This window comes from Rousettus aegyptiacus, unplaced genomic scaffold (genome assembly GCF_014176215.1).
Source record: "Rousettus aegyptiacus isolate mRouAeg1 unplaced genomic scaffold, mRouAeg1.p scaffold_m13_p_4, whole genome shotgun sequence".
NCBI lineage: Eukaryota > Metazoa > Chordata > Mammalia > Chiroptera > Pteropodidae > Rousettus > Rousettus aegyptiacus.
This window is the reverse complement of record NW_023416307.1, coordinates 139,928,485-139,954,451: the sequence shown is the minus strand read 5'-3', so window position 1 is coordinate 139,954,451 and position 25,967 is coordinate 139,928,485. Positions and strand designations below refer to the sequence as shown.

Sequence of the window (25,967 nt, the reverse complement as noted above, 5' to 3'; positions counted from 1 at the left end):
AATGGTCTTTTCCCTTCCTTGTTTACTAGCTGCTTATCATCCTTAAAATTTTACCACAAATATCATAGGGTTCAGAAACTTATTTTACAGTCTCACTGTCCTCTATATTTGCTTTATAATTGTTATAATTCATGTAGTACCTATGAATAAGTTGTCTCATTATATCCCTAGTACCTAGCAAATAATAAAGCTCATTAAATATTTGACTAAATGAACATTTTTGTATCAGTATTGTTTTTGTATCCATAGACTGCTTACTTTGTAAGGATAATGTCTTTGTCTGTTTTGGTGTCCATTATTTTTTCAGTATGTAACACATAGACACGCACATATATTTATACAAAGTCAAGTATTTAATGTGGTGGTTCTGTCATTTTTTGTTCAGTGCCTTTCCTCGTTTAGACCATAAAGTGATTATGTCTGTCTTGTGCACCCTTCCCCAGGGCTTAATATAGTACCTGACATTAAAGTATTTGGTAATGGTTTTTATCTTTTATAATTAATCTATCTCTACCTTTTAATACACATTTACCCCATTCATTTTTACTGTAATTTCTAATGCGTTTGAACTTATTTCTGACATTTTGTATCATACATGTCTTTGCTTGCCTGTTTTTTTTTTTTTTTAATTTTTGTTTTTTCTGTTTTTGTTTTGTTTAGGGTGGGCTGTGCCAGAACAGTTCTGAGCCTGGGAACTCCTCTTTTAGGAGTCTAAGCATCCTCCCTCACTCCTCAGATACACGTTCTTTGTTGACAAGGAGTGCTGGGGTGGGGGAGCAGAATGTCTAGCTGTTCCTTCTGCAGTGCTCATCCTGTCTCTTTAATACTTGTTCCAAGGCCCCTTCCTGCTCTGTGGACCCTGTGGCTCCTCTGCCTTTTGGGATAATTTTGAGAACTTTTTTTAGTTTTCATAGCCACTCTCTGAAGGGCATATTGCTGTGGTTTCTTCATTTAATCCATTTGTATCTGCCTTTCCTCTTTAAGAGTGCTTCACTTTTGTTAATGCTCTATAGAGTTTTTTTTTTTTTTTAAATCATTTATAGAGATTTGGAGTAGAAAGGGCTGTTAGGAGCATTGCTTAGAGCACTATTTTGATCCAGGCTTATCAAGAATTCAGCAAACCTCTGTTTAAGTATATTCTCAATATAATATACTCAGAGGGGAAAATAGATACATCTTAGACTGTAATACAGATATGGCAATCTCCCACTACTGATTTTGTAAATGTTTTTAATATTTCAGTAAATTTATACATTCATTATGCAATCATATAACTGGTGTTTTTTATTATATGTTATTTCTGTAGCATATGAAGAAAAACTAATTACAGTATTTTTTTTTCTGTTAGGTTACTGCCAATTCAGTCATTCTAAATGTTCTTCAGTCCAACATTCAGCATGTGCTGGTCTATGAGAACCTTGCTCTCCAGGAGAAAGCACTGGCTTGTATTCCAGTTCAAAAACTAAAAAGGAGATCGCAAGAAAAGTTATCTAGAGCTAGAACATTGGATAAAGGTAGTGACTTAACCATTCCCTGCATCATTGCTAAGTAAACAGAAACACTAAATGGTTCCTTTGCTGTATGTGTTATAAATATCTAACCAATATCTATTTGGTTTTTTAAGGAGTACAATAAGGGTACAGTTTTATTGCATATAACTAAATGGACACTTTTTAAAATATTTTCTTATAAAACTTCTTTTACCTGAATATGTTTTTGTAGCTTAATTATAATCATTATATGAATTTTTTAGGTATAGTATAACTTGAGTCAGTAGACTATATGATGGCATTATTAGTGACTTTTAATGTGAATCTAATAGAAACCATATTCAAAATTAATTTATATGAGGAGACCATTAACTCACTTAGGTTAATACACATTATTTACTAATAAAGAGTGTGGATTTTGAAGCCAGCTGCCTGAGTATAAATTCAGCTCTACCTATTATTATGTGTCACTAAACAAGTAATTTAATCTCTGCCTCAGTTTTTTCATTTGAAAACAGGAATGATAATTTTAAGAAATGAGATAGTACAATGGATACGGCTCAGAACAATGCCTGCCACATTCATCTACCAATATTTATGTTGTTGTTACGATTAATCATCTGAGGATTTTAGTTGTTAAATTATTCCAACTTTAGAATTTTTACTTCGAGTTTTTATGTAATTTTTAAAAATCTCTTAAGTCATTTCTTAATACTGTATTTTCTAGGGCAGCGGTCCCCAAACTTTTTGGTACCAGGGACCGGTGCTCCTATGTGAATCTAATGCCCGATGACCTGAGGTGGAGCTGAGGTAGTGATGCTAGTGCAGGGGAGCAGCTGCAAATACAGATGAAGCTTCAGATGCTCACCTGCTGCTCACCTCCTGCTGTGTGGCCTGGTTCTTAACAGGTCTCAGACTGGTACTAGCCAGTGGCCTAGGTTTTGAGGACACCTGTTTTAGAGGATTGTTTAATATTTTTGGGGGTGGTTTTCCTAGTTTGCAGCAAACCCTTTTAACTAATCTCAGTCCACCTTCAAAAACACTATATTGCTTCATGTATAGTGCAGATACCTTTTAATAGAATTGTCTCAGTTCTTACCTCCCATTCCTTATGACATTGCTACTTTATTTCACTTATCCATATATTATAATCACTCAATGTAGATGGTCCACAACTTAACAACGGTTCACCTTATGAGTTTTTGACTTTATAATGGTGCAAAAGCAACATACATTCTATAGAAACTATGCTCCAAATTTTGAATTTTGCTATTTTACCAATCTAGTGGTACATAGTATGGTGCTCTCTCGTGATGCTGGACAACAGCAACGAGATGATTTTGCCCAAATGTAGGCTAATGTAAGTGTTCTGAGCATGTTTAAGGTAGGCTAGGCTAAGTAATCATATTCAATGGGTTAGGTATATTAAACGCATTTTCAACTTCGAATATATTCAACTTTAAGATGCATTTTTTGTGATGTAACCCCTTCGTTAGTCAAGGAGCACTGTATGTTGCCGTTATTATTATTTAAACAGTAACTTTTTATATCAAAAATAAGAAAAAAGATTTTATTTTACCTTCACTTACTCCTCTAACACTCTTTCTTTATGTAGATCCAAGTTTCTGACCTATATAATTTCCTTCTTCCTGAAGAACTCCTTTAAAAATTTTTTTTCAGGATAGGTCTGCTAGAGGTGAATTCCCTTGGTTTTTCTTTGCCTAAGAAAGTCTTTTTCTTTCACTAGTGAAGGATATTAGCAGTGAGATATAGAATTCTAGGTTGGTGGGGTTGTTTTTTTTTTCCTTCAGCAACGGTATAAATATTTTACTCCACTCTCTCTTTACGTGCATTGTTTATGACCAGAAAGTCTGCTGTAATTCTTATCCTTATTTCTCCATAAGTAAGGTTTCCCCCACACTCGCCTCCCATCCCCAGCTTCATTCAGGATTTTCTCCTTGTCTTTGTTTTTCTGCCGTTTGAATATAATATGCCTCGGTGTAATTTTTTGATATTTCTCATTTTGTGTTTTATGAGCTTCCTGGATCTGTGGTTTGATGTCTCAATAATTTTATAAAATTCTTGGCCATTATTATAATCTTCAAATATTTCCTCTTCTCCTTTCTCTCGTCCTTTTCCTTCTGATATTCCAAAGCGAAGTTATTCTGTTTTACCTTTATTTATCTCTGCAACTCAATTTCCCACAGGTGTTAGAAATTCTGGAGGATCTGTCTCCTTTTACTCCCATTCTGTTTTCCTCTTTGATTTTCAGTTTGGAAAGTTTCTGTTTCCCTGTCTTCAAATTTATTGATTCTTTCTTTGGCTCTGTCAGTCTACTGATGAGCCCACAAAAGGCATTCTTCGTTACTGTTACAGTATTTTATATCTAGCATATCTTTTAGATATTAGATATTTTAGAATTTCCATTTCTCTGCTTACATTCTCTATCTGGTCTCACATATTGTCTTTTTCATTATAGCCTCTAACATATTAATCAGTCTTATTTTGTTTCCTTTAATTCCATAATATGCCGTATCGTAGTGGTCCTGATGCTTGTTTAAGCTCGTCAAGATTGTTTTTTCTTGCCTTTCGGCATATCTTATAATGTTTTGTTAAAAGCTGGACATGATGTATTGGGTAATAGGAACTGATGTAAACAGGCCTTCTGTGTAAGGTTATGTTCATTTAACTATGGGTTGAGCTGTGTTTAATGTTTGCCGTAGGTGTCACAGGCTCCAGTTTCCTCTGATGTTTTTGTTGTCTCCCCTGTTCTCTTTGGGCTTCCCCAGACCCCCCTCCTTAGAGTCTGCATCTTGTAGATCTTTTTCGTTGTAATCCACCATGGTTGTACTGGAGCCTTGTTGGTGGGGAAAGGGAAGTATTCTATAATGGTATGATTAAATCTCAATGTTTAGAGGGCCTGTATCCTCAGGCCTATGAATTTCACAAGTCCTTATTAACTTTGGTGCCCTACAGGTGAGGTAGGAAGGCTGGAGGGGGCTGGAGTCAGGGAAACGCCCTTTCTCCGCTTTAGATAAGCCTCTGGTAAAATCTTTCTCTCTGGGGAGTGGAATGAAGATGACTTTGGATGCTCTGGGATTTCTTTGTAATTCTACTCTTTCCTTTTCCTTACTAAAGCCACACAGGGATCTTTTTGGTTCTTCACAATGAGAATCTGGTGGGATACTTTCTGGGAAAACCCACAAAAGGGTTAGGGTCTCTTCTTCCCCACCCTACCCCACCCCTGCTCCCCACTCAGGATTGCATTTCTCAGTCTCAAACTAGCCCATATTCAGCCTCCAGCAATTTGGCAAAATTACCATTTAAGTGTTTCTGCCAGTTTATGGCTCCAGTGACTTTCGCTCCTTGTAGTGGTTCTTGGTCTATCTCCTCAAATTTGGCGGTGACAGTTTACACTGTGAACTCAGTTCTCTAATGGGTCCAAGGAAAGTCAATGATTTTTAGTTTGTTCAGCCTTTTTTTGTTGTTAAACGGATGGGAATGACAACTTCTAAGCTCTTTACATGTCAGAGCTAAAGCTGGAAGTCCCTCTGATGGATTAACTATGTGTCCTTTCTTTTTTTAACTTACTTTTTAAAAATTAATTAACTTTTTTAATTGAAGAAATGATTTAAATTTTTTTAAATATTTATTACTTAGGTATTTTGTCACTGCTTCGGTTTTGATGGTTTTGTCTTTATTTTGATATCATACAATGTCATTTCCTTGTATTTGATGATGGGGCTGAGCCTTAAACTTAGCTCAGCCACAGATTCGTTGTGAGACCTTGAAACAGTTCATCTTCTTGGGTTAACAGTTTTTTTCCTATGGAAAATAAGAATGCTTATTAATATGTGATCATAGTGGCTCCATCCACTTTATAGTACTGTAGTCCTTCATATGATGCCTGGCATTATCAGAGACCTAGGTGCCTTCTTTTGGCTCTGGCATACATGTTTTTCATCCTCCAGGTTACCTCGTAGTCCAGAATGGCTACTAGAGCTCTGGCCGTTATATCTGCAGGCCGGGCATCAGGAAGAAGAGGGTAAGAAGCAAAAAAGTTACATCCTTAGCCAAGCCTGTTCTCTTTCCGAAGCAGGCTCCTTAGCGTCTCACGTAGCTTAGTCATTTGACCTCACCTAACTGCAAGGGCGGCTGGGACCTGTAGTCTTTAAGCTGATGCATTGCCATCCCAAATAAATTGGAATTCTGTAAATAAAGAAGTGGCCGTTGGCTATGGTGTGGCAACCAGCAGTCTCTGCCCCAGTGACTGTTTGGCACTGAGACGCTGACAAAGCCTCCTCTGCCTAGGTCGGTGATTTTCTTTCATTCATGTGATGAGATATTTTGTCCTCCCCAGAAAAAAAATCTTATTCTTGGTTTCTGAACTAGGAAAAGTGTTCCAGTTTGAAGCAGAATTAGAGACCTTGGAGCCCTGTCCTCTATTTGGAGATAGTTATGGCTCAGAGAAGCATAATTTGATAGCTGTGGCCTGGAAGCCTAAAGGTTTGTCATGTCTGAATGTTCAAAATACAGGTGAAACTCCTTTTGAAAGAAGAAAAACCCTGTCATTTTGGAAAAGTGATAACAAAATACATGTTGGCCTACTAAATTGAATGTGAAGACATTCAATTGTGTCTTAAAGGATGTCAAGGATGAAGCTACGTCTGCTGATGTTTTTACTGGTTTCTTCTAATTCTTTCACTTTCCTACTGTGATGTCTGTGGTTTTTGTAGGATGGAATTAAAGCCTAAACTTGTTCATTTCATTTTTGTCACTAGAAACTCACCAGAAATCTTTATATGGTATTTTTGAAGATGCTAAATTTATTAATTTGAAGTCTTGATTATAATTTAAAAATACACTTTCCATGTGTTAAGTATTATGTTCACAGAATATAGCATCTCAAGTCATACCTTCTTTTAAGCCCTATTTCTCTGAGCTTTCTGAACTCTTATTCTGTACAGATAGGGTTTCACTTTCATTTCTCTGAGCCATAATAAAAGATATTGCTTACCCAAGGAATGCTGACCCTTATGTGGGCCTCACTCTGTGTAATAGTCCTACTTCTTTATTTTTTTTTTTATAATTGAGGGTATAATTGACATATAACATTAGTTTCAGACTATAACATAAGGATTTGATATTTGTATATACTGCAAAATGATCACAATAAGTCTAGTTACCATCCATCAACATATAGAATTAGAAAAGTTTCCACCCTTTTATGGCTGAGTAGTATTCCATTGTGTGTGTATATGCGTGTGTATATCACACCCCTTTATCCATTTTTTCATCAGTGGCGACTTAAGTTGTTTCCATCTCTGGGGTATTGTAAATAATGCAGCAGCGAACATAGGGTGCATATGTCTTTTGAATTAGTGTTTTCATTTTCTTCAGATAAATATCTAGAAGTGGAATTGCTGAATCATATATGGTAGTTCTTTGAATTTTTGGAGGCACCTCCAAACTGTTTCCATAGTGAATGTAGCCCAATAAATGTTTCCACAATAGTGCATGAAGATACCCTTTTCTTCACATCTTCGTTAACACGTGTTTTTCCCTGTCATTTTGATAATAGCCATTCTGACAGGTTTGAGGTGATAACTCATTGTGGTTTTGATTTGCATTTCCTTAATGATGAGTGATGTCGAGCTTCTTTTCATAAGCCTTTTGGCCAACTGTATGTTTTCTTTAGAGAAATGTCTATTAAGATCCTCTGCTATTTTTTAATCAGATTATAGCAGTTGTTGAGTTGTGTGAATTCTTTATATATTTTGGATATTAACCCCTTTATCGAGTATATGATATTTCTTCTGTTCGGTAGGCTGTCATTTCATTTGGTTGATAGTCTCCTTTGCCGTTCAAAAGGTTTTTGGTTTGATGTAGCGCCGCTTGTTTATTTCTTTTGTTGCTTTTGCTTTTGGAGTTAGCTCCAAAAAAATCATTACCAAGACAGATGTCAAGGAATTTATTACCTGTTTTCTTCTAGGAGCTTTATGGTTTCAGATATTACAGTCAAGTCTTTTTGGGCTAGTTTTTGTGTATATTGTAAGGTAGAAGTCTAATTTTTATTATTTTCCATGTGGCTGTCCAGTCTTGCCAGAACTATTAATTGAAGAGACTAACCATTCCCCATTTTATATTCTTTTCTCTTTTATTGTAAATTAATTGACTTATATGCGCAGGTTTATTTCTGGGCTCTCTATCCTGTTTTATTGATTTGTGTGTCTATTTTTAGGCCAATGCCATATTGTTTTGATTGCTTTGTAGTATACTTTAAAATCAAGGAGCATGATGCTTCCAGGTTTGTTCTTCTTTAGCAGTCCCTTTTCCGATCTTGGTAATGACTATTTGGTGAACAGTGTTGATTCTGAGTAATATTATGAGAATATTTGTTTGTTCAGTCTTTCCATCATTCATTTAAATATTTACTGAATACCTAATATATAATAAGCACAGCTCTAGGTGTTGGGGTATAGCAGTGATGAGAACAAAGTGCCTGCTATCCTGGGGAGAGACAGCCAAAAAAAAAAAAGAAATCCAACCACTCAACAATGGCAGGTAGTGTTAAGGGCTAGGAAGACAGACAATTCAGGATAATAGAATAGAGAGTGACTAGCAAGGGTGCTATTGGGCATAGGGTTATCAGGAAAGGCTTCTCTGGAAAGCAGTGATTCCCCTTTCAGGTAGGGGCACTGGCAACTGCAAGGGCTCCCTGAGGTGAGAGTGAGCTTGGCATGTTTATGGGATGGCAGGGACGCCATTGTGGTTGTGGCAGAATAAACGAGACAGGAAGAGGTCAGAAAGTAAAGGAGGTACATTGTGGCTGCTGTAACAAATTATAACAAATCTTGTGACTTTAGATGACAGAAATTTATTCTGGAAGACAGAAGTCCATAATTAGTATCACTGGGCCAAGATCAAGGTGTCAGCAGGGCCACACTCCCTCCAGAGGCTCTGTGGGAGAATCTTGTCCCTGCCTCTTTCAGCTTTTGGTGGCTGCATCACTTCAGTCTTGAAGATGAGCATTTTCGTCTCTCTCTTTCTGGTTTGCCTTCACATCGCCTTCTCCTTTCCGTGTGTAAAATTTCCCTCTGCTTCTCTCTTATAAGGAGACATATCAGTAACATTTAGGGCACACCCAGATGTATTAGGATAACCTCTGCATCTCAAAATCCTTGACTTCTGCAGACCTTTTTTTTTTTTTTTGCCATCCATGGTAGCATTCACAGGCTCCAGGAGTTGGCACAGAGATATCTTTCAGGGAGCATTTTTCCACAGGTGAATCACAGAAGACCAACTGAAAGAACAAGAGTATAGACTTTGAATTGTATTCTGAATGAGATGAGAACCCATTGGAGGGTTTTGAGTGACATAACCTACCTTGACATTTTAAAAAGACTCCTGTGGCTGCTGTAGGGACCCTGAGGAGAAGGAGGATGGCAGTGCTGTATATCTAAAGTTTAACATGCAGAATTACTTCTTGTTGGAAAACTAAACTCTCCCTGCCAATCAGTCTTATTCCTCTTCCATAGGTAACAGCTATTATCCATGATATGTTCCTTTGCATATCTTTTTCTGCGTATTTATACTCATTTACAGTTATTTATAAAAATTGTTATGTGGATTTACATAAAACTTATCTCGTATAACTTCAGCTCTTTGGTGTTTTTCATTTACTATTATGTCTTAGAAATCTTTTTAACTCCTGATGGTGTTCTATAGTGGGCATATACTATTATTTGCACAGTTCCCTATTGAAGGACACTGAGATTTTTTTAACCATTTTTCTCTATTCTAAATGCTGCTGCAGTGAAGATTCTTGTAAAGCCTGCTTCCTGGTGTGTACATGCACAGATATTTCCCTGGGATACATATAAAAGTGCCCCGGGTGTGTTAATATGTTTATGTTGTAATGGATCCTGTCAACCTTCCAGTTTATACCAGAAGTATCTGAGAGTGTTGGTTTCCACTTAATGAAATTATTGGATTTCTTTTATGGACTTTTTGAATTTTTTTAATGGATTCGTCAATATTCTTAGTGGTTTCTAGAAGTTCTTTTATAGTCTGGATACTTATCTTTGTTAGCTATGTTACATTTTTTGTCTCACTATTCTTGTTTAATATCACTTATAGTATATTTTGAAATACATAGTTACAAAGTTTAGTGTAAGAAAATTTAACTTTTTCATTATTTGACAAATTTTGTCTTATTTGAAAAGACCTTCTCTACCCCAAAGTCATAAACATATTCTCTTGTAAGTTCTATTACTTTTATAGTATTCTCTGTGTATATTTTTTTTAGGTAAGGATGAAGTACAGTAGGGATCTGATATTTCGCTAGCTACTTGTCCCAATATTTATTGAAAAGCCCCTCTTCTTAGAACTACTTTGAAAGGCTAACTTTATTAACTAAAATACCATGTATCATTTAGAAATCTATCTTTCAGGACTCTTTTGTTTCATTGATCTACTTGTCTGTTCTTCACCATAATCACAGTATTTCAATTATTAGAATTTTGTAATTTGATATGTAGTAGATGAATTATCTCATGATTCTTAATCAAAGTTATGTTGATTGTTTTGCACATTTTTTTCTTTCACATAAATTTTGCAGTTAGCCTGTCAAATTGTATGAAAAGTTATTTTATAATTTTAATTGGGATTGCATTAAATCACAGGTTAGTTTGTAGAGAATTAAAAACTTTAGAATATTGAGTTTTCTTATCCATGAAAATAATATATTTCTGGCCTTTTTATATTCTCTGTAGTTTTCTCCTATAGATTTTTATTTTGAAGTACATCAAACATAAATATAGTATATCAAACACCTATGACTAACATTAGACATTATTAGATCTTAACATTATGCCATCTTTTCCTTCATATATCATTTTTTAATAATAAAACATAAAATAGAGAATTGAAAGCCCCCTAGATAGGTCTCCTAAATAGTTTTCCCCTCTGCTTTCCTTCATTCCAAAGATATTACGTTCTTGTATATGGTCAAGAGAGACCTTTTTATTTGATGAAGTGGAAATAATATATGTCATGCTTCCTTACTACGGTTATTATTTACAGTGTAGACATGGTTGTTTTTTTATGTGTTTGTGGTAAGTATTTATGGATGGATTATATTGTATAGGCGAAGCAATGATAGAAAAGCTAATAGGATTATTTTTAAAGTGTCTGGAATTTTGCAGTTCCTGTCTGTAATTTTGTGTTTGTTTCATATTTACTTGGCATATATACCTGACAGCAAAATGTAATATAGTCATTTTAAAGCGTTTTTCAAAATTAGACTTTTTTTTTCTTACCTCATATGTTTCAGGATCAATTCCAAACTGCCCATAGTTCTCTGAGAAATCATTATGTTAAGCTTATGTATTAATGCGTGTCAGTTAGGGTGTACAAAGTGGTAAACATCTTACTGTTCTAAATATGCAGTATATTATGTTATTGTATTTCAGCCTAGTTCACAGTATACTGACAGTTCGTTTTCACGTCAATATTTATGCAAACTTTTTAGATCATCTTACATTTTTATAAATTTCAGCTCATATTTGAGAATAAAATACGTGGATGTTTTTAGTTTCTGTCAACTTTAGCTCTTGGTTCTATATTAACTTCTCAGGTACTAATGTTAGCGAAGAGGATTTTCTTTTGCTGGAGCTCTTACACTGGTTTAAGGAAGAATTTTTTCATTGGGTGAATGACATTTTGTGCAGCAAATGTGGCGGTCAGACTCGGTCTAAAGGTAAATCATTATTTCCCAATGATGATGAGCTGAAGTGGGGTGCAAACCGTGTAGAAGATCATTATTGTGATGCATGCCAGCTCAGCAATCGATTCCCAAGGTGAGTATCCACTGGAAAATAAAGCCAGAGAGGACACTTTTAATGGAATGGGCAGAAGAGAATTTTTATTAAATGAACTTTATATCTTCATTTTAATTATTAGAAATATATTTCTCTATGACAGGAGTCAGCAAGCTATTGCTGGCAGGCTAAATTCAGTTTTATTGGAATACATCCATGCTGATTCATTTATGTATGGTCTATAACTGTTTTTACATTAGAATGGCACAGTTGAATACTTGCAGCAGAGATCATATTGCCTACAAGGTCTTGCTTACTCTCAAATATATATTAGGTGTAGTCCTAGCACATTTAATGGTCTAAATCTTGTATTGTTTGTTCAACACATGCAATTTAACTTTAATAATACTTGATAGTACATAAAAAAATACTAACATTATTAATAATACTGATAATTATGATAGTGAACACAGTACGTTACTTAAAATCATCAGATGGTAATATGGAAGGTAAAAGTATTGTGCCATTATGTATATTTTGTTTAACTACAGAAGTTTATTTTAATTAGGTGCCTCCTGTGCCCAAATTAACCTACCCTCATATCTCTAAATTTTGAATTGAGGAAATTTGGACTTCTCAGTTAATTTTTTTCCATCTTTTAATTTACAAGCCTCTTATCAGATTTTCTTAAATGGCAATACTGGTAAAGTATGGTTATATCATCAGGCAAAAAAGATACAAAGTTTTCGAAATGCATAATTTAGAAGATTTAGAGACTCAGTTTTGTTCTTATTAGGAACCGTCCCTGTGATATACAGAATATAGGATAAACAGAATCTAATATCCAATTATTATCTAAAATTTGTTAAAGTTTTTTTTTTTTTATATTCAGCATACATTTGCACAGGCACTTTGCAAAGATTTGAAAATAAAAAATATAAATTAAATTCCTCATAAATTCTCTCTAGGTGGTTGGATCTAAACTGATAATGCACTATGGAGGGTTATAGGCTAACAAAGATCTTTATAAAAAGTGTCATTCTTTTTCTTTCTAAACATTTGCTTGTTTTACTGTTAGCTAGCTGTTTTCTATGTAGGGTTGGGATGATGAACACTATTAAGTAGAGGCTAAGCTGGTCATTCACCTTGACACAAGTAGTATACAGGAGATGGAGGTGCATAGCATGCTCTAATTTTGCTGTTTTACTTCTTAATATACATTTATAACTTTAGGTACCTAATTAGCTAAATTATAATTTCACTTAACTTTGTAAATTATGTAAATGTCTAACCACTATGCTATATACCTGAAACTAATATAAAATTATACCAAATATCAACTGTAACTTAAAAGTAAAAATTTTTTTTAAAAGATACAAAAACAATAACCAATTATTGGCAAAATTTAAATTATAATTTAAAGTAAAAACATTATAAAGAAAGTGGGAAAAATGCACAATCTGGAAGAAGGTATTTCGACACATATAACTATATAACTTATTAATCAATAAGATGACAAGGAAACAGAAAAATGGGAAGGGATGTAAACTGAACAGACCTTTGACAGAATTGTGTCATAATATGTTTATATACAGAACATATAAAGAATTGCTAAAAATCTGAAAGAAAATAACAACCAACTATATAGAAAAATGCACAAAAGAAATGAATTAACATTTGACAGAATTACATCACATTTTTTGAAAAACATACAAAAATATATTCAATCAGATTACTAGTAATCAGCAGTGCATATTAAGACTACAATGGGATATATTACTAATTTGGCAAAAAAAAAATTTAAATCTGATGATATGAGGTATTTGCGAGGCTCTGAGAGACAGAAAGAGAGAAGGAGAACAAGAAAATTCTACTTCTGAACTCTACTGGTAGATTATAAATTGGTACAACAGTTTTGGTAAGCAATTTGGCATTTTCTTGTAACATTGAAGAAACTTATGATTAAAGATTCAGAAATTTTACTCCTATGCCTGTCCACACCAGGAGATGAGAGAATATTTGTAGAGCATTATTTATAGCGTGGCATAAAGCTAAAATGTAATACTATACAGCAATGAAAACTGATAAGCTTCACCTTTGTGTGCCAATGTAGGTGAATTTTACAAACCTACTATTGTGAAAAAGAATCTCAAAATGCATTCTATATGATTTCTTTACCAAGTTAAAAACATTAAAAAAAAAAAAAAAACTTGGGAAAGTGGGCTTTATACAAATTCTGTAAACTAACAAGGCCTTGGTAAATCCCCAATTCAGGATAGTGGTTATCCAGGTTTGAGGTGGGAAGTCAAGAGAGTACTGAAATTGGGATACCATCAGGTCTCAAAGTATTTCTAATGTGCATGTTTTTAAGCTCAATTAAGTCTTAAGTGTTCATTTCTACCTTCTCTCTCTTGTGTGTGTGAATAAAATAGTTTGTGTTTCATTCAAAGAGAAAGAAAAATAAAGGAAAGAATAAGTGGGCAAAAAAAAAAAAAAAGAGTGTCTGCTAAAACAAACTTGCCATCGCAGAGCCGGTCATTCGTGCAGCTGTTTCCTTCCCTCCTAAGCTCATGGCTGCTGGCATCTCTGCTCAGCTGGGGCACTATCAGCTCAAAGCCATTCTCAACACAGTATGCAAAATTTGGTGTTTTGTGATAATTTTATAGCTGGAGACATTGCAAGTGTCTCTATCTTAAAAAAAAAAAAAAATGACTTCCAAACTAGCAAGCAACTTTAAGTGGATTCTTTTTCAGAATAAAATTTCAATCGAAATACCATTAAAGGAAAAAAAAGTATTTTAAGTAAAATTGAGCTCAGCTATGCTTTAAGAGCTTTAGTGAGTAATCTGTTAGAGTTGTTTACCTTTTAAATACAATGAGCTAATTATACCACATGTTGGAGTAACGTTAATGCTCAAAGCAGATTTCCTGGAGAATCTCTGCCTGTGCAAATCCTGTCTGTCCTTCAAGGCCCAGTCTAAGTACAGGCTCCTCCTCCCCAACCATGCTCCCGCACACTGAATCTCCCATGACACTGACCTGGTGAACGGGTTGTATCACGTTCTTCCGTGTAGTTATTTGCGTAAATTCCTTCTCTCTCTTTGGACTGTAAACTCCCTGAAGGCTGTACTACTTTTAATGTTTAATCATTTTTACCAAAGATTGTAGCACAATGCCTCATATATTTTAGGCTCTTATTAAAATATGAAATTAAGAAATTTTACTGTTTGGCACAGAAATAATATAAATTTGTTAAAATTCTTATTTATAATCAAAACTTTTTTTATTGTTATTTTAAACCAGGTATAATAACCCCGAGAAACTTCTAGAAACAAGAAGTGGACGGTGTGGCGAGTGGGCCAATTGTTTTACACTTTGTTGCCGAGCCTTAGGGTTTGAAGCTCGCTATGTTTGGGATTACACAGGTACAGAGCAGAGTATGAGCAGAGTTATGGGGGCTATGCAGATTTAAGGATTTAGGTTTACAGTCTGGGCTCATATTTTCTATTACTTTCTGGTGTTGTCGGTCTGAATTTCCATTTGCCTTTTGTAAAATAACAATAATATCAACCTCACCAGTTTTTCATGGGGATCACAAGATTTTTATACTGCACCTAGCATTTTGCTTAGTACTTTGTACTATAGACATTCTTTTATTAATAATTTACTGAGACATTTTTAGCGATGCTGTTTCTATATGGATAAGGACATGTGTAATGTGTTACAGAAATCTTCATTGTCGTAGGGAGTAACATAAAAGATTTAGTAATCTTAAACCTTAATATACAAAAAAGTAATAAAAGCCATGTGAAATTTATATTGTCCTTATTTAGAAATGACTCATCATCTACATGTTAAAAGTTCGTTTTTCTTGCTCTTAGAGTTTTACTTCTCTTTCTGTTGTTTTCGTAATAACAAACTGAAACTTTCACTTAATAGTTATTGTTCTCATAATTGAGCAGAGAACATCAATAACCAGACATCCTTTGTTAGACCTCCTGTTATTCCTCGGTTTTAAAAGTTGAGAAACAGACTGCGTTTTCAAAAGTGCCACTAACTTCTTCACATTAGCAAAGTGATCCCCATGTTTTTGATGCTGCTGTTCAACACGTTCACCTTTTTAAAAGTTACAGCTTACATTATTTATAATTGAACCTAAACCTGACTACATTAAAGAAATTCCAAAAGCATTTTCAAAGGTTTCAAAGAGACAGAAAAAAAGTGTTCTAGAGTCTTGTATGCCACAAAATGCTGAAATATAAACTGAAATTTATAATATTGCAAATACCTTTATGATGTAATTCTTAGGACTTTCTCTCTGGTTATTAGAAGTCATTCTGGTTTTAACTATTTTTTTTCCTCCTTTTTTCCTACTGCTTTCTTGTCTCTCGCGTAGACCACGTCTGGACAGAAGTCTATTCTCCTTCTCAGCAGCGGTGGTTGCACTGTGATGCGTGTGAGGATGTCTGTGACAAACCACTCCTCTATGAAATAGGGTGGGGCAAGAAGCTTTCCTATGTCATAGCGTTTTCTAAAGATGAGGTAGGGCATAGGAGAAAAAAATTTTTTTCTAAGAATCAAATTTTTTTGACAGCTTTTGAAGGTATAATCATAAAAAGCATCGAATATTTAAAGTGTACGATTTAATAAATTTTGTCATTTATATACACGCATGAAATTACCTTCACAAAATCAAGGTAGTGAACATACCCGCTACCCCCTAGAAGTTTACTTATGTCGCTGTTATCTCTTCTGCTTGTGCCCTTGTCCAGGCAACCATGGATCTGCTTTCTGTCACTAGATTAATCTGTATTTCTAGAGTTTTATGTAAATGCAGTTATATACAGATGGTCCGACTTATGACTATCAGCAATGGCTCAACTTAATGATTTTTTGACTTCACAGTAGTGCAAAAACAATGCACATTCAGTAGAAACTGCACTTTGAATTTTGATTTTTGATCTTTTCCTGGGCTTGTGATACGCAGTACAGTACTCTCATGATCCTGGGCAATGGCAGCGAGCCGCAACTCCCAGTAAACCATTCGATCACAAGGATAAATAACCAATACTCTACAGTGTACTAGTATTGAATGCATTTTCAACCTAATGACATATTCAACTTATGATGGCTTTATTGGGATATAACCCCAGCACAAGTCAAGGAGTACCTATCCTCTTTTTGGTGGGGTCGGGGTAGGGATGTCCGGTTTCTTTTACTCGATCATTTTGAGATTCATCCATATGTTTACATGTATCAGCTGTTTATTTTTAATTGCTGAGTAGCATTCCATTGTATGAATGTACCGTTTGAGTACTTTCCAGTTTTTTATTATTTCAAATAAAGCTGTTATACATATTCAGGCATAAGTCTTTACATGAGCATATACTTTCTTTTCTCTTTGATACATTCCGAGAAGTGGAATGAATGACTGGATCATATGATAGGTGTTTATTTAGCTTTTTAAGAAACTGCTAACCTGTTTTCCAAAGTGATTATGCCATGTCACCAGCAGTATGTGTGAGTTCTCAGTTTCTCCATATCTTTGCTAATATTTAGTATGGTCTCACTTTTTAATTTTAGCCATTTTAATAGATGTTTAATGGTATCTCATTGTGGTTTTCACTTGTATTTTTCTCCAATGGCAGTACTGAACATCTTTTTATGTGCTTGTTTGCCATCCACATGTCCTTAGTCCATTTTTTAAAAATTCGGATGGGTTTTTTTTGAGTCTTAGGAGTTCTTTACATGTTCTGAATACAAGCTCTTTATTAGTAATGCTTTCCAAAATATTTCTCCTTGTCTGTGGCTTGTCTTTTCTTTCTCTTAATGACTTTCAAAGAAAAGAAATTGATGAAGTCCAGTTTGTCAATTTGTTCTTTTGTGATTATGCTCTTTGACATATCTAAGAAATTATTGCTGAGCCCAGGCCACAATGATTTTCTCTTTTGATTTCTTTGAGAAATTTTGTACTGCTAGTTTTACACTTGGATCTGTGATCTATTTTGAGCTAATTTTGAATATACTCAAAGGTGTAGATTGAAATTCATTATTTTGCGAATGGATAACAAATTGTTTTAGCACCATTTGTTGAAAAGATTATCTTTTCTCCACTGAATTGTTATTGTACCTTTGTCAAAAATCAATTTTATAATATGAATTTTATGAAACAGCTTTATAAATAAGTTTTTAAAACCCTAAATATTCTGAAAATTTCCTCATCACAATCTGTCTTGGAGTGTACCTGTCAGAAAATAAACAAAAAACATATTCTCGATTTTTTCCCACAGGTTTTAAAAATTTTAAACAGAATAGTATTTTAAAAATTGTATTGAAGAATTACATTCTAAGAGTAATTAGAGGGATCGTTTTATAAACTATTTAAATGTCTAGCCAATGTACTATATACTTAAAACTAGTAATAAAATTAAATGTAAAAAATTACATTCTAGGTATTTAGCAAATTAAGGTTGATAGTTATAATCTTGTTAAATATTTGTATTATGTAATTTGAGGTGGTTGATGTCACTTGGCGATATTCTTGTAAACATGAGGAGGTAATTTCTAGAAGAACTGAGATTAAAGAAGAAGTACTACGAGAAACTATTAATGGACTTAATAAGCAGGTATGTGATGGGCATTTGTCACTTTTGAGAGGACATTTGAAATTTTTTTATATACTCACAAGCCAATTTTTAACCCATTACGTTCTTAAAGTAGTAGCATTATTTTGCAAGCAAAAATATTTTAATATGTTAAATGTTTTTTTGTTCGTTGGAAATTTTGATGATTCTTTTTAAATGTGCTTTTTTATGTTAAATGGGCATGTTTCTTAAAGTTCAGAGAAACAAAATTTCAATATATGTAAAACAACATAAAAAAGCGTTCTGTCTTATATATCAAAATAAATTGTCTTTAATATAATTATACACACACATACATACTTGTTCAGGTATGGAAATTTCTGAAATAAGGCACAGAAAATTTGTAAGAGTGACTGCTTTTAAATCTGGCATAGTAAAAGCTGTGGAGAGTTGACTATGAGTGTAAAAATGATTTCTTTACATAAATTTTATAAAATTATTTTGCATTTTGCAGTGTTGTTTTTCTTTTCAGATAATTATACGTATACAAATAAAGTCGGTTACTTCTTTCAAGATTCCCTTAAAATACGGATGTTTTAAGTATATTCTTACTTAGAGATGAACCTCTATATTCCCCTAATCTTAATGACGTTTTTTAAACGTGAATTGCAGAGGCAAGTGTCTTTGTCAGAAAACAGAAGAAAAGAACTTCTCCAGAGGATAATTGTGGAGCTTGTTGAATTTATATCTCCAAAAACCCCTAAACCTGGAGAACTTGGTGGAAGAATATCTGGGTCAGTGGCGTGGAGAGTAGCCCGAGGTGAAATGGGCCTAGAGGTATTTAATTCATTATAGCATGATAATCTTCTCACTTTCCTGTACTGTGCTCTTTACTTATTAAAAAATGCATTGGCTATGACCTTTCAATTAACTTTTTATAGTAATTGCTAAAATATGTAAACATTTGAAGAAAACAATAATTGATTGACATAGTCTAATCACATATAAGATTATCATAACATTATAACAGGATTTTTCTATTTACCTTATGTAAGTTTTGAGTGCCATATAACTTTTACTGAAGTACATACAGAAAATGCACATATTATATGTATAGCTTAACAGATTTTCACAAATTGAGCACCCATGTAATCATGCATCAGAACCCTTTCAGTTCCTGCCTTTTTCCCCAAAGAGTAACCTTTTCTTGGTTTCTCATTAGTTTTGCCTGTTACTGTGCTTTATGTAAATAGAATCATATGTATGTACTCTTTGTGAATGGTTTCTTTCTCAACATTGATGACATAGGCATATAACAGATCATAAACGTGTAACTCTTATTGCTATATGTTTATGGTATGTTTATTCTCATTGCTGTATAACACTTTATTGTATGAATATACATTATTTATCCATGCCACTATTGATGGGTATTTGAGTTGTTTCTAGCTTTTGGCTATTAAAAATTGTGCTGCTGTGAACATTCATATACATGTTTTCAGTGAATATATTTACACATTTCAATTGGGTATATACCTCGGTGTGGAATTGCTAGGTAATAGAGTGTGAGTATATTCCACATTAGTAGACACTACCAAAGTGCTTGTGCCAGTTTACACTTTTACCAGCGGTATGTGAAATTATTCCATATCTTTACATATAGTTGGTATTGTCTATGTTTTTCGTTTCAGCAGTCCTGGTGGTACATAGTATTAGTATGTTGTGATTTTAATTCGCTCCTTAGTGGTGGCTGATAAAGTTGAATGCCTAGTTTTTAAATGTTGGATATCTTCTTTTGGGACGTGCTTGTTCAAGTCTTTAAAAGAGCCTTGTTTTATCTTTTTTCCATATGAAAAACTTAAGTACAGTGGGAAAATATAGAGTCTAGATAAGCAGCTGATTGTTTATTATATATTTACATACATCCGATATTGGCTAGAAATTACTGCTTCTGATGTGATTACTATTACATTGTCAAACTTATTTTAAGGTATCTCTTGATTAACCTTCCCAAATTAAATAATGAACAATGGAAATATGTCTATAATTAGAGGCTGGGTAGGTGAAAAGCTCTGTAATAGACATTAAGAAAGTACAATAGATTGTCTCTCACCCTTTATGAATTTAGTTTAAAGTTGACCCCCTAGGAAGTATTTTATATAAAGGTTTAAGATGATATGTAATGAAAAAATACTTGAAAATAACTTATCAGAGTATTAATAGCAACAGTTTCAAACAAATAAAAGTTTTGTATCTACATTTTCTAAATTTGCCATTGTTGCAATTCATTTCTCCAGTAAAAGAATATTTCCAAATGGGGTGAATTATCCCCAGTAAACTTTGTTTGCTTTTTAATTATCCTGGCATTTTTAGCAGGCTGTTGGAAATGTTGGTTCAGCCATAGAACTACAAGATCTAAATTCAACAAATAATTCAAATCACTGCTGATGCAATACAAGTTACAAGTATAAATCTAAATGAAGCCACTTTAAAAGAGCTAATTTAATTCACAGCTGTGTTCAATTTAAAATGTCGCTATTATTTAGGTCTTCATTTCTTTTTCTTTTTATGGATGGGTGTGCTTCCTCTTGTGTCTTGTGTGGCATGTAAGTTGATTAAACTTTAAAAATATGAATTGGGTCATGTGCCCAGATTATTTTCCTTTTGAACATCTTTTAAATTCCTCAGTTACCAAAGAACCATATTAAGGTCGTGAAGTTAAAAAGTCATTTTCATCTTTAGAAATACATATTTATTAATTCAAAAAAGAGAGAGATGTTTATTTTAAAAGTAAATTGAAAAATATCAGTCCTAAAAAATTGTGGAACTATGCCTTGAAATGAGTTGAAAATGAAGAAAATGTTGGTAATATAATTTCCAGAAAGAATAGTTTTGTCTTAATCTGAGATTTAAAAGATTTTATAAAATATTGACGTTATTCTTAATTCCAGATTGTTTGTTCAGTTGCATACATGATATGTTTAGTAACAAATGTTTTTCTTTTTTCTTTTGTCCTTTATAAAATTGTAGGTAATAGTATTTTTTAATTTTATTCCCATTTGGTTTATGTCTAGGCTTTGAAATATCTTTGTTATTACATACTTGTTTTAAAGTATACTATACTAACTATAATACCAATTTCAGAAAATAAAAAACTACTTTTTTTTTTTTTTACCTTTCAGGCGGTAATATTTACAAGCTCTACTAGTGAATTATCTTCTTGTTCATATACTTAATGTTACTATTTTGTAATTCTGAGAGCGATATATGCATACACACATATAAAAATATTCTCTAAGTTATTTTATATTATTTATTCTTGTACATTTGAAGTTTTTGTGTTGTTTAATACCTGCTACCCAGTGTTTAATTGAAAAAAAGCATTGCCTACTATCTTGTTAGTAAATGCTGTAACAACATGTTAGCATATACTAGAGCAGTGGTTCTTCAAAGGTGTGTGATTTTGCCTTCCAGTGGCTGTTTGGTGATGTCTGGAGATACTCTGGCTGCCACAGCTGGGAGGAGGGATGCCACTGGTATCAAGTGGGCAGAGGCCTGGGATGCTGCTAAACAACCTGCAGTGCACAGGGCAGCCCCTTACAACAAAGAGTTAGCTCACCCAAAATGGGTGAGATAATGTCTAAGGGATAATGTCTCATGTCTAAGGGAGAAGGGACCATTGTGCCAGTGGCACATGAAGACATAGGATAAATATATCAACTTTCTCAAGCTTTAGATTTACTTAGTGATTTTAGGATTTCTGGGGACTATTTTACATTAAAAAAAAAAAAACCATAGATTTATTTGGGGCTAGCATGTAAAATGTGCCTGGAATTTTAAGGTAAAACACAAGCTTTTATTTTAAGGTTAAACACAAGCTTTTATTTTAAGGTGAAACACAGGCTTTTATTTTAAGATAAAACACAAGCTTTTATTTTAAGATAAAACACAAGCTTTTATAGTAATTGCACACATACGGAAGATTGTTTCAAGCTCCCAGGCACTTTCCTAGCTTAGGGTGTCAGCAGAGGACACGCTGATGGAATGGCTTTAGTTTGAGGCCTGAAGGATGAGAAAGAATCAAGTATATGGAAAGTAGAGAGGACAGGATATGGCAGAAACAGCATGTGTCAAGGCCCTGAGGCAAAAATAAGCTGGGCCTTTTTGATGAAATAAAGGAAAAGTAACATGGTGGGAGTATAGAGACAAAGGGAAGAGCAACCTGATACCTGCTGGGAGAAAGAGGCAGAGGACCGATGATGCAGGGCACTCCTAGCCTTGGTAAAGGTTTAGAGTTTAAGTACAGTGGAAAGTCAGCGGAGTGAGTCAAGCAAGAAAATGATGTATTCTAATTTGCATTTTTTTAAAAAAAAACACTTTCAGTACTATGTGGAGCATGAAGAGAAAAGATAGAATGTGAAAGCTGAGAGTCAGTTCTAGGAGATGACTGTGGTCCAATTAGAAGATGGTGGTAGTGGAAATAAAAACATAAATGAATTAAGGTTGAACACAAAATCACAAATATGTAAGTCAGAGCTATAATTTATACTTCTTATTTTCTGTCTAGTAGTAGGTGCTGTATCAACATTATACTGATTATATTTAACCTATAAAAAATTTTTCAGTGGCACCAATTTTTTTCATTTTTAAGTCAAAGGAATCTTTTACTACTATATATATAGTTTCTCTCTCTGTTCACATATATATGTATGTATATATCTTCCATTATGCTGAAAAACTAATTCTTCTTTCTTTTTAAGAGAAAAGAAACCATTTTCATCCCTTCTGAAAATGAGAAGATTTCTAAACAACTTCACCTTTGTTATAATATTGTGAAAGATCATTATGCTCGAGTTTCAGATAATAATCAGATCATTTCTGGATGGGAAAGTGGTGTGTGGAAAATGGAATCCATATTCAGAAAAGTTGAAACAGACTGGAACATGGTAACTTAATGCATGAAACTTTCTTAAAACCTTTGTTGTCATTTAAACAGATATATAGATTGGCTTCATTTTCTAGTTGTGTATAATGAGAAAACCATTATGTCAAAATTACTTTTAGTAGTCTTTAAGCCTGTAAAAGAAAATTCTGTTCTCAACATCTAATCAACAGAGCTTAAGAAATTTGTGCATTTATATGAAGGAAATAGTCATTTTCATCAAAGATACTAGATTTAATGCTATCATGGGGAAAATTAATCAAGTGACCAACCCATGTGACTGATTTTTGCACAAATATGTAAAAATATTGCTGTTTAATTCCTTTACCAATATTTGTTGATTGCCTACTAAATGCAGGCTATTAGGGAGTATAACATTTAATTCAAAGTCCCAAGACCTAACCATTTAACACACTTTCATAAGAATGTGGGTGATTTGAGTAGTGATATTATTTCTGCTCTGTGTCCTAAAGACTAAAGAAATGGATGCAAGGACTATAGTAGTTCCCCTTTGCTAATTTGCAGGTTATTGTCACATGTTATCTGTAACAAGTAAGAGGCTTTGCTTTTAATCTGACTTACCCCTTAGACATGACCAAAATAAACTCAGAGTTATTCAAATGACCTCAATAGATCTAGCCATATTTTTGATAGATTTTCATAGAGTTAATGAACTTATAGGGAACTTTTACAGTTAAATACCATGATGTTTGAGTGGGAAGGGAGTTGTTCACTTGTAAGACATATTGGATAGATTAAAGAGTGAGTCACAGATTAACAGCTGGTAGTGTTTATGGGCATTTACTATATGCTTATCATAGAAGACACAGAGAGATGAGGTCCCAGCTTTTTTTTTTTTTTTTCCAATCGTAAGTTTTTGTTCTAAAACTTACCTTGGCGATCTTTTTGTACTAAACCAAGAATAACTTATAGCATTATTAAAATTGTGGATTTAGGAATTTTCTTCTTTAGTTAAAGAAGGGCATAAAAAATAAACAAGATAAAATTTCAAAATTTGAATCTGTGTTTGTATCTCTACTTGTAATTGATTATATAATTGATGGGAGATGCTGAACTTCTGGAAGACTATTCTTATCCAAAAAATTCCTCTGAACAGAAAGCAGGATAGGATAGATTTGTTACTTATCTAAGGACTAGTTTATACTTGCCGAAATGAAGAAAAAGCATGCCTTTCTTCCTAACCAGCAGTGTTAATGTAGAAGGTAATAATGGAGAAAAACTGTGCTATAGAAGATGTGATTTTTCTGAGAAACAGGTCTATTGTATGGCCTATTTTTTCTTTGTGTTATTCACTCTTTGCTTCATCGACCAACATTTACTTAGTGTCTGTTGTGCTAAGCATCATTCTCAGCTACACGCATAAAAAGATGAAGGTTATGGTTTTTGCTCTCAAAATCTAACAGGGGAAACTGAAGCATAAACAGTCATCTTAACCATGATGAAGAGTGCTATAATAAGGATATCAACACATTGCTATGGAAACACCGAGGAGGGAGTAATTAGCTCAGGCTTTGGGAGTTGGGCAAAGCTCCACAGAGCAGGTGACATTTGAGCTGGACGCGGAAGAATGAGTAGGTGTGCCTAAGGCAAGGGGATAGCAGGGGAAGAGCATGGAGGACATGGCGTAGTTTGAGAGCTCTAGATGGAGTATTGTGGTCAGAGAGGGTGCATTCTGTGAGAAAGAGTCAAATAATGTAAATGAGATGCAAAGGCCATTAAAGAAAAATCAGGCCCTTACTCAAATAAAGTTTATGCCTTGATATGTTTTTATAAAAGGCATCATTATTTTAGAAGCTAACTGAATCAGTTTTCATTTATAATATTTAGTGCCAAATGAAGAAAAATATTAGAATCTTAATTACACTTGTAGAGACCAATAACTCAAAAGTAATATATTGCCGTTAATACATGAATATTCCTCCTAAATCAGTATTTTTGGTTCTACACTAGCATGTCCCCAGTTAGAGATTTTCTAGCTTCACTAAATAGAAGAAGCCTATTTTTCACCACATCTTTATTCAGCAGTCTCCTGCCTAGAATCATGACAGTTCGCATGCATCCTGCTCTCAGGTATTTAGAACAGATTCTCACTCTCTTGAAGAGGTAGCCTCCCTCGAGCTCAGGGACTTATTAAATTTTACCAGTTAGCAAAAGCATTGTTCAGCAAGGTGTGGATTCGAAAGGAATATAAAAAGCTAAAGCAAGAAAACAGGTATGCTTTTTAGGAGGCAAGTGATAACACCTTGATAAAAGTGATGTTTGCTTCCTCAGTAGTCTCTCTGCATCTGCCCTGGTGCCTTTGAAGATGTTCTCCGTGTTCAAAACCTCAGTCATCACTGAATACTCTTAGGGTACAGCCTTGCCCTTCTGAGTCTGGCCTTTTCCTTTTCTTACTTAATCTGTCTGTTAGATTAATTTATCCTTAGAACTGGGCTTAAGCTTCACTTTCTCCAGTCCCAGCTAGCCAGATCGGTTTCCCCTTTTATTGACATACTGCACTATGTACCTCTGCTTCATGACATTTATTTAACAAATATGTGTGAGGGGAGATTATTTGTCTCTCATCGACTAGACCGTAAATATTTCCCAGACAGATACTGTCTTTTTGTATTATATAGTATTCATAGATCTATGATAGTGTCTGATGTATAATAAATGTTTAGTAAAGTTTGGTGAATGTAAGAAAGAATGATTGTATATGGCGTAAGTTCCGCATCACTCTAGGGCTATAATAGAGCACCGTAGTAAACCCTATCTTCATTCAGACTGTGTGCTTTGGATGTTCTTAGATACTTTGCAGTTTTGAGCAGTTTGTCATTCTCTTTGTCTCTAAAGTCACTTTTTGGTACTTGGCATCATGTCAAGAATTGACTCATGTAGTCATTCAGCAGGCATGTATATTGTGAGACGTTGTGTTTGGCAGTTAGGATGTAATGTTGAATTAAGAGGCAAGCCTCAAGGTGAGCATAGGCTAGTGAAGGGGAAAGATGGGTGGACCAGCTGTTTAACAAATTAGTAAAATAAGTGCTAGAAGCATACAGAAGGCAGCACTGCCTCTTGAGAGAAGGCCTTGCAGAAGAAGTTATATATGAGTTGGCTTTTGGAGTGGG

The 25,967-nt window shown here is 34.1% G+C and overlaps 1 protein-coding gene across 2 annotated transcripts in view; it reads left to right on the top strand.

The window, feature by feature from the left end:
• NGLY1 (N-glycanase 1) overlaps window positions 1-25,967 on the top strand; it is a 49,957-nt gene that overhangs the window by 19,167 nt on the left and 4,823 nt on the right. For both annotated transcript variants that reach the window (XM_036218855.1, XM_036218856.1), the window contains exons 4-10: window positions 1,349-1,514; window positions 11,128-11,350; window positions 14,614-14,735; window positions 15,707-15,852; window positions 17,826-17,936; window positions 18,567-18,731; window positions 22,655-22,840. In XM_036218855.1, coding sequence (XP_036074748.1) covers window positions 1,349-1,514; window positions 11,128-11,350; window positions 14,614-14,735; window positions 15,707-15,852; window positions 17,826-17,936; window positions 18,567-18,731; window positions 22,655-22,840 — 1,119 coding nt within the window. The remainder of the gene's footprint in view (window positions 1-1,348; window positions 1,515-11,127; window positions 11,351-14,613; window positions 14,736-15,706; window positions 15,853-17,825; window positions 17,937-18,566; window positions 18,732-22,654; window positions 22,841-25,967) is intronic.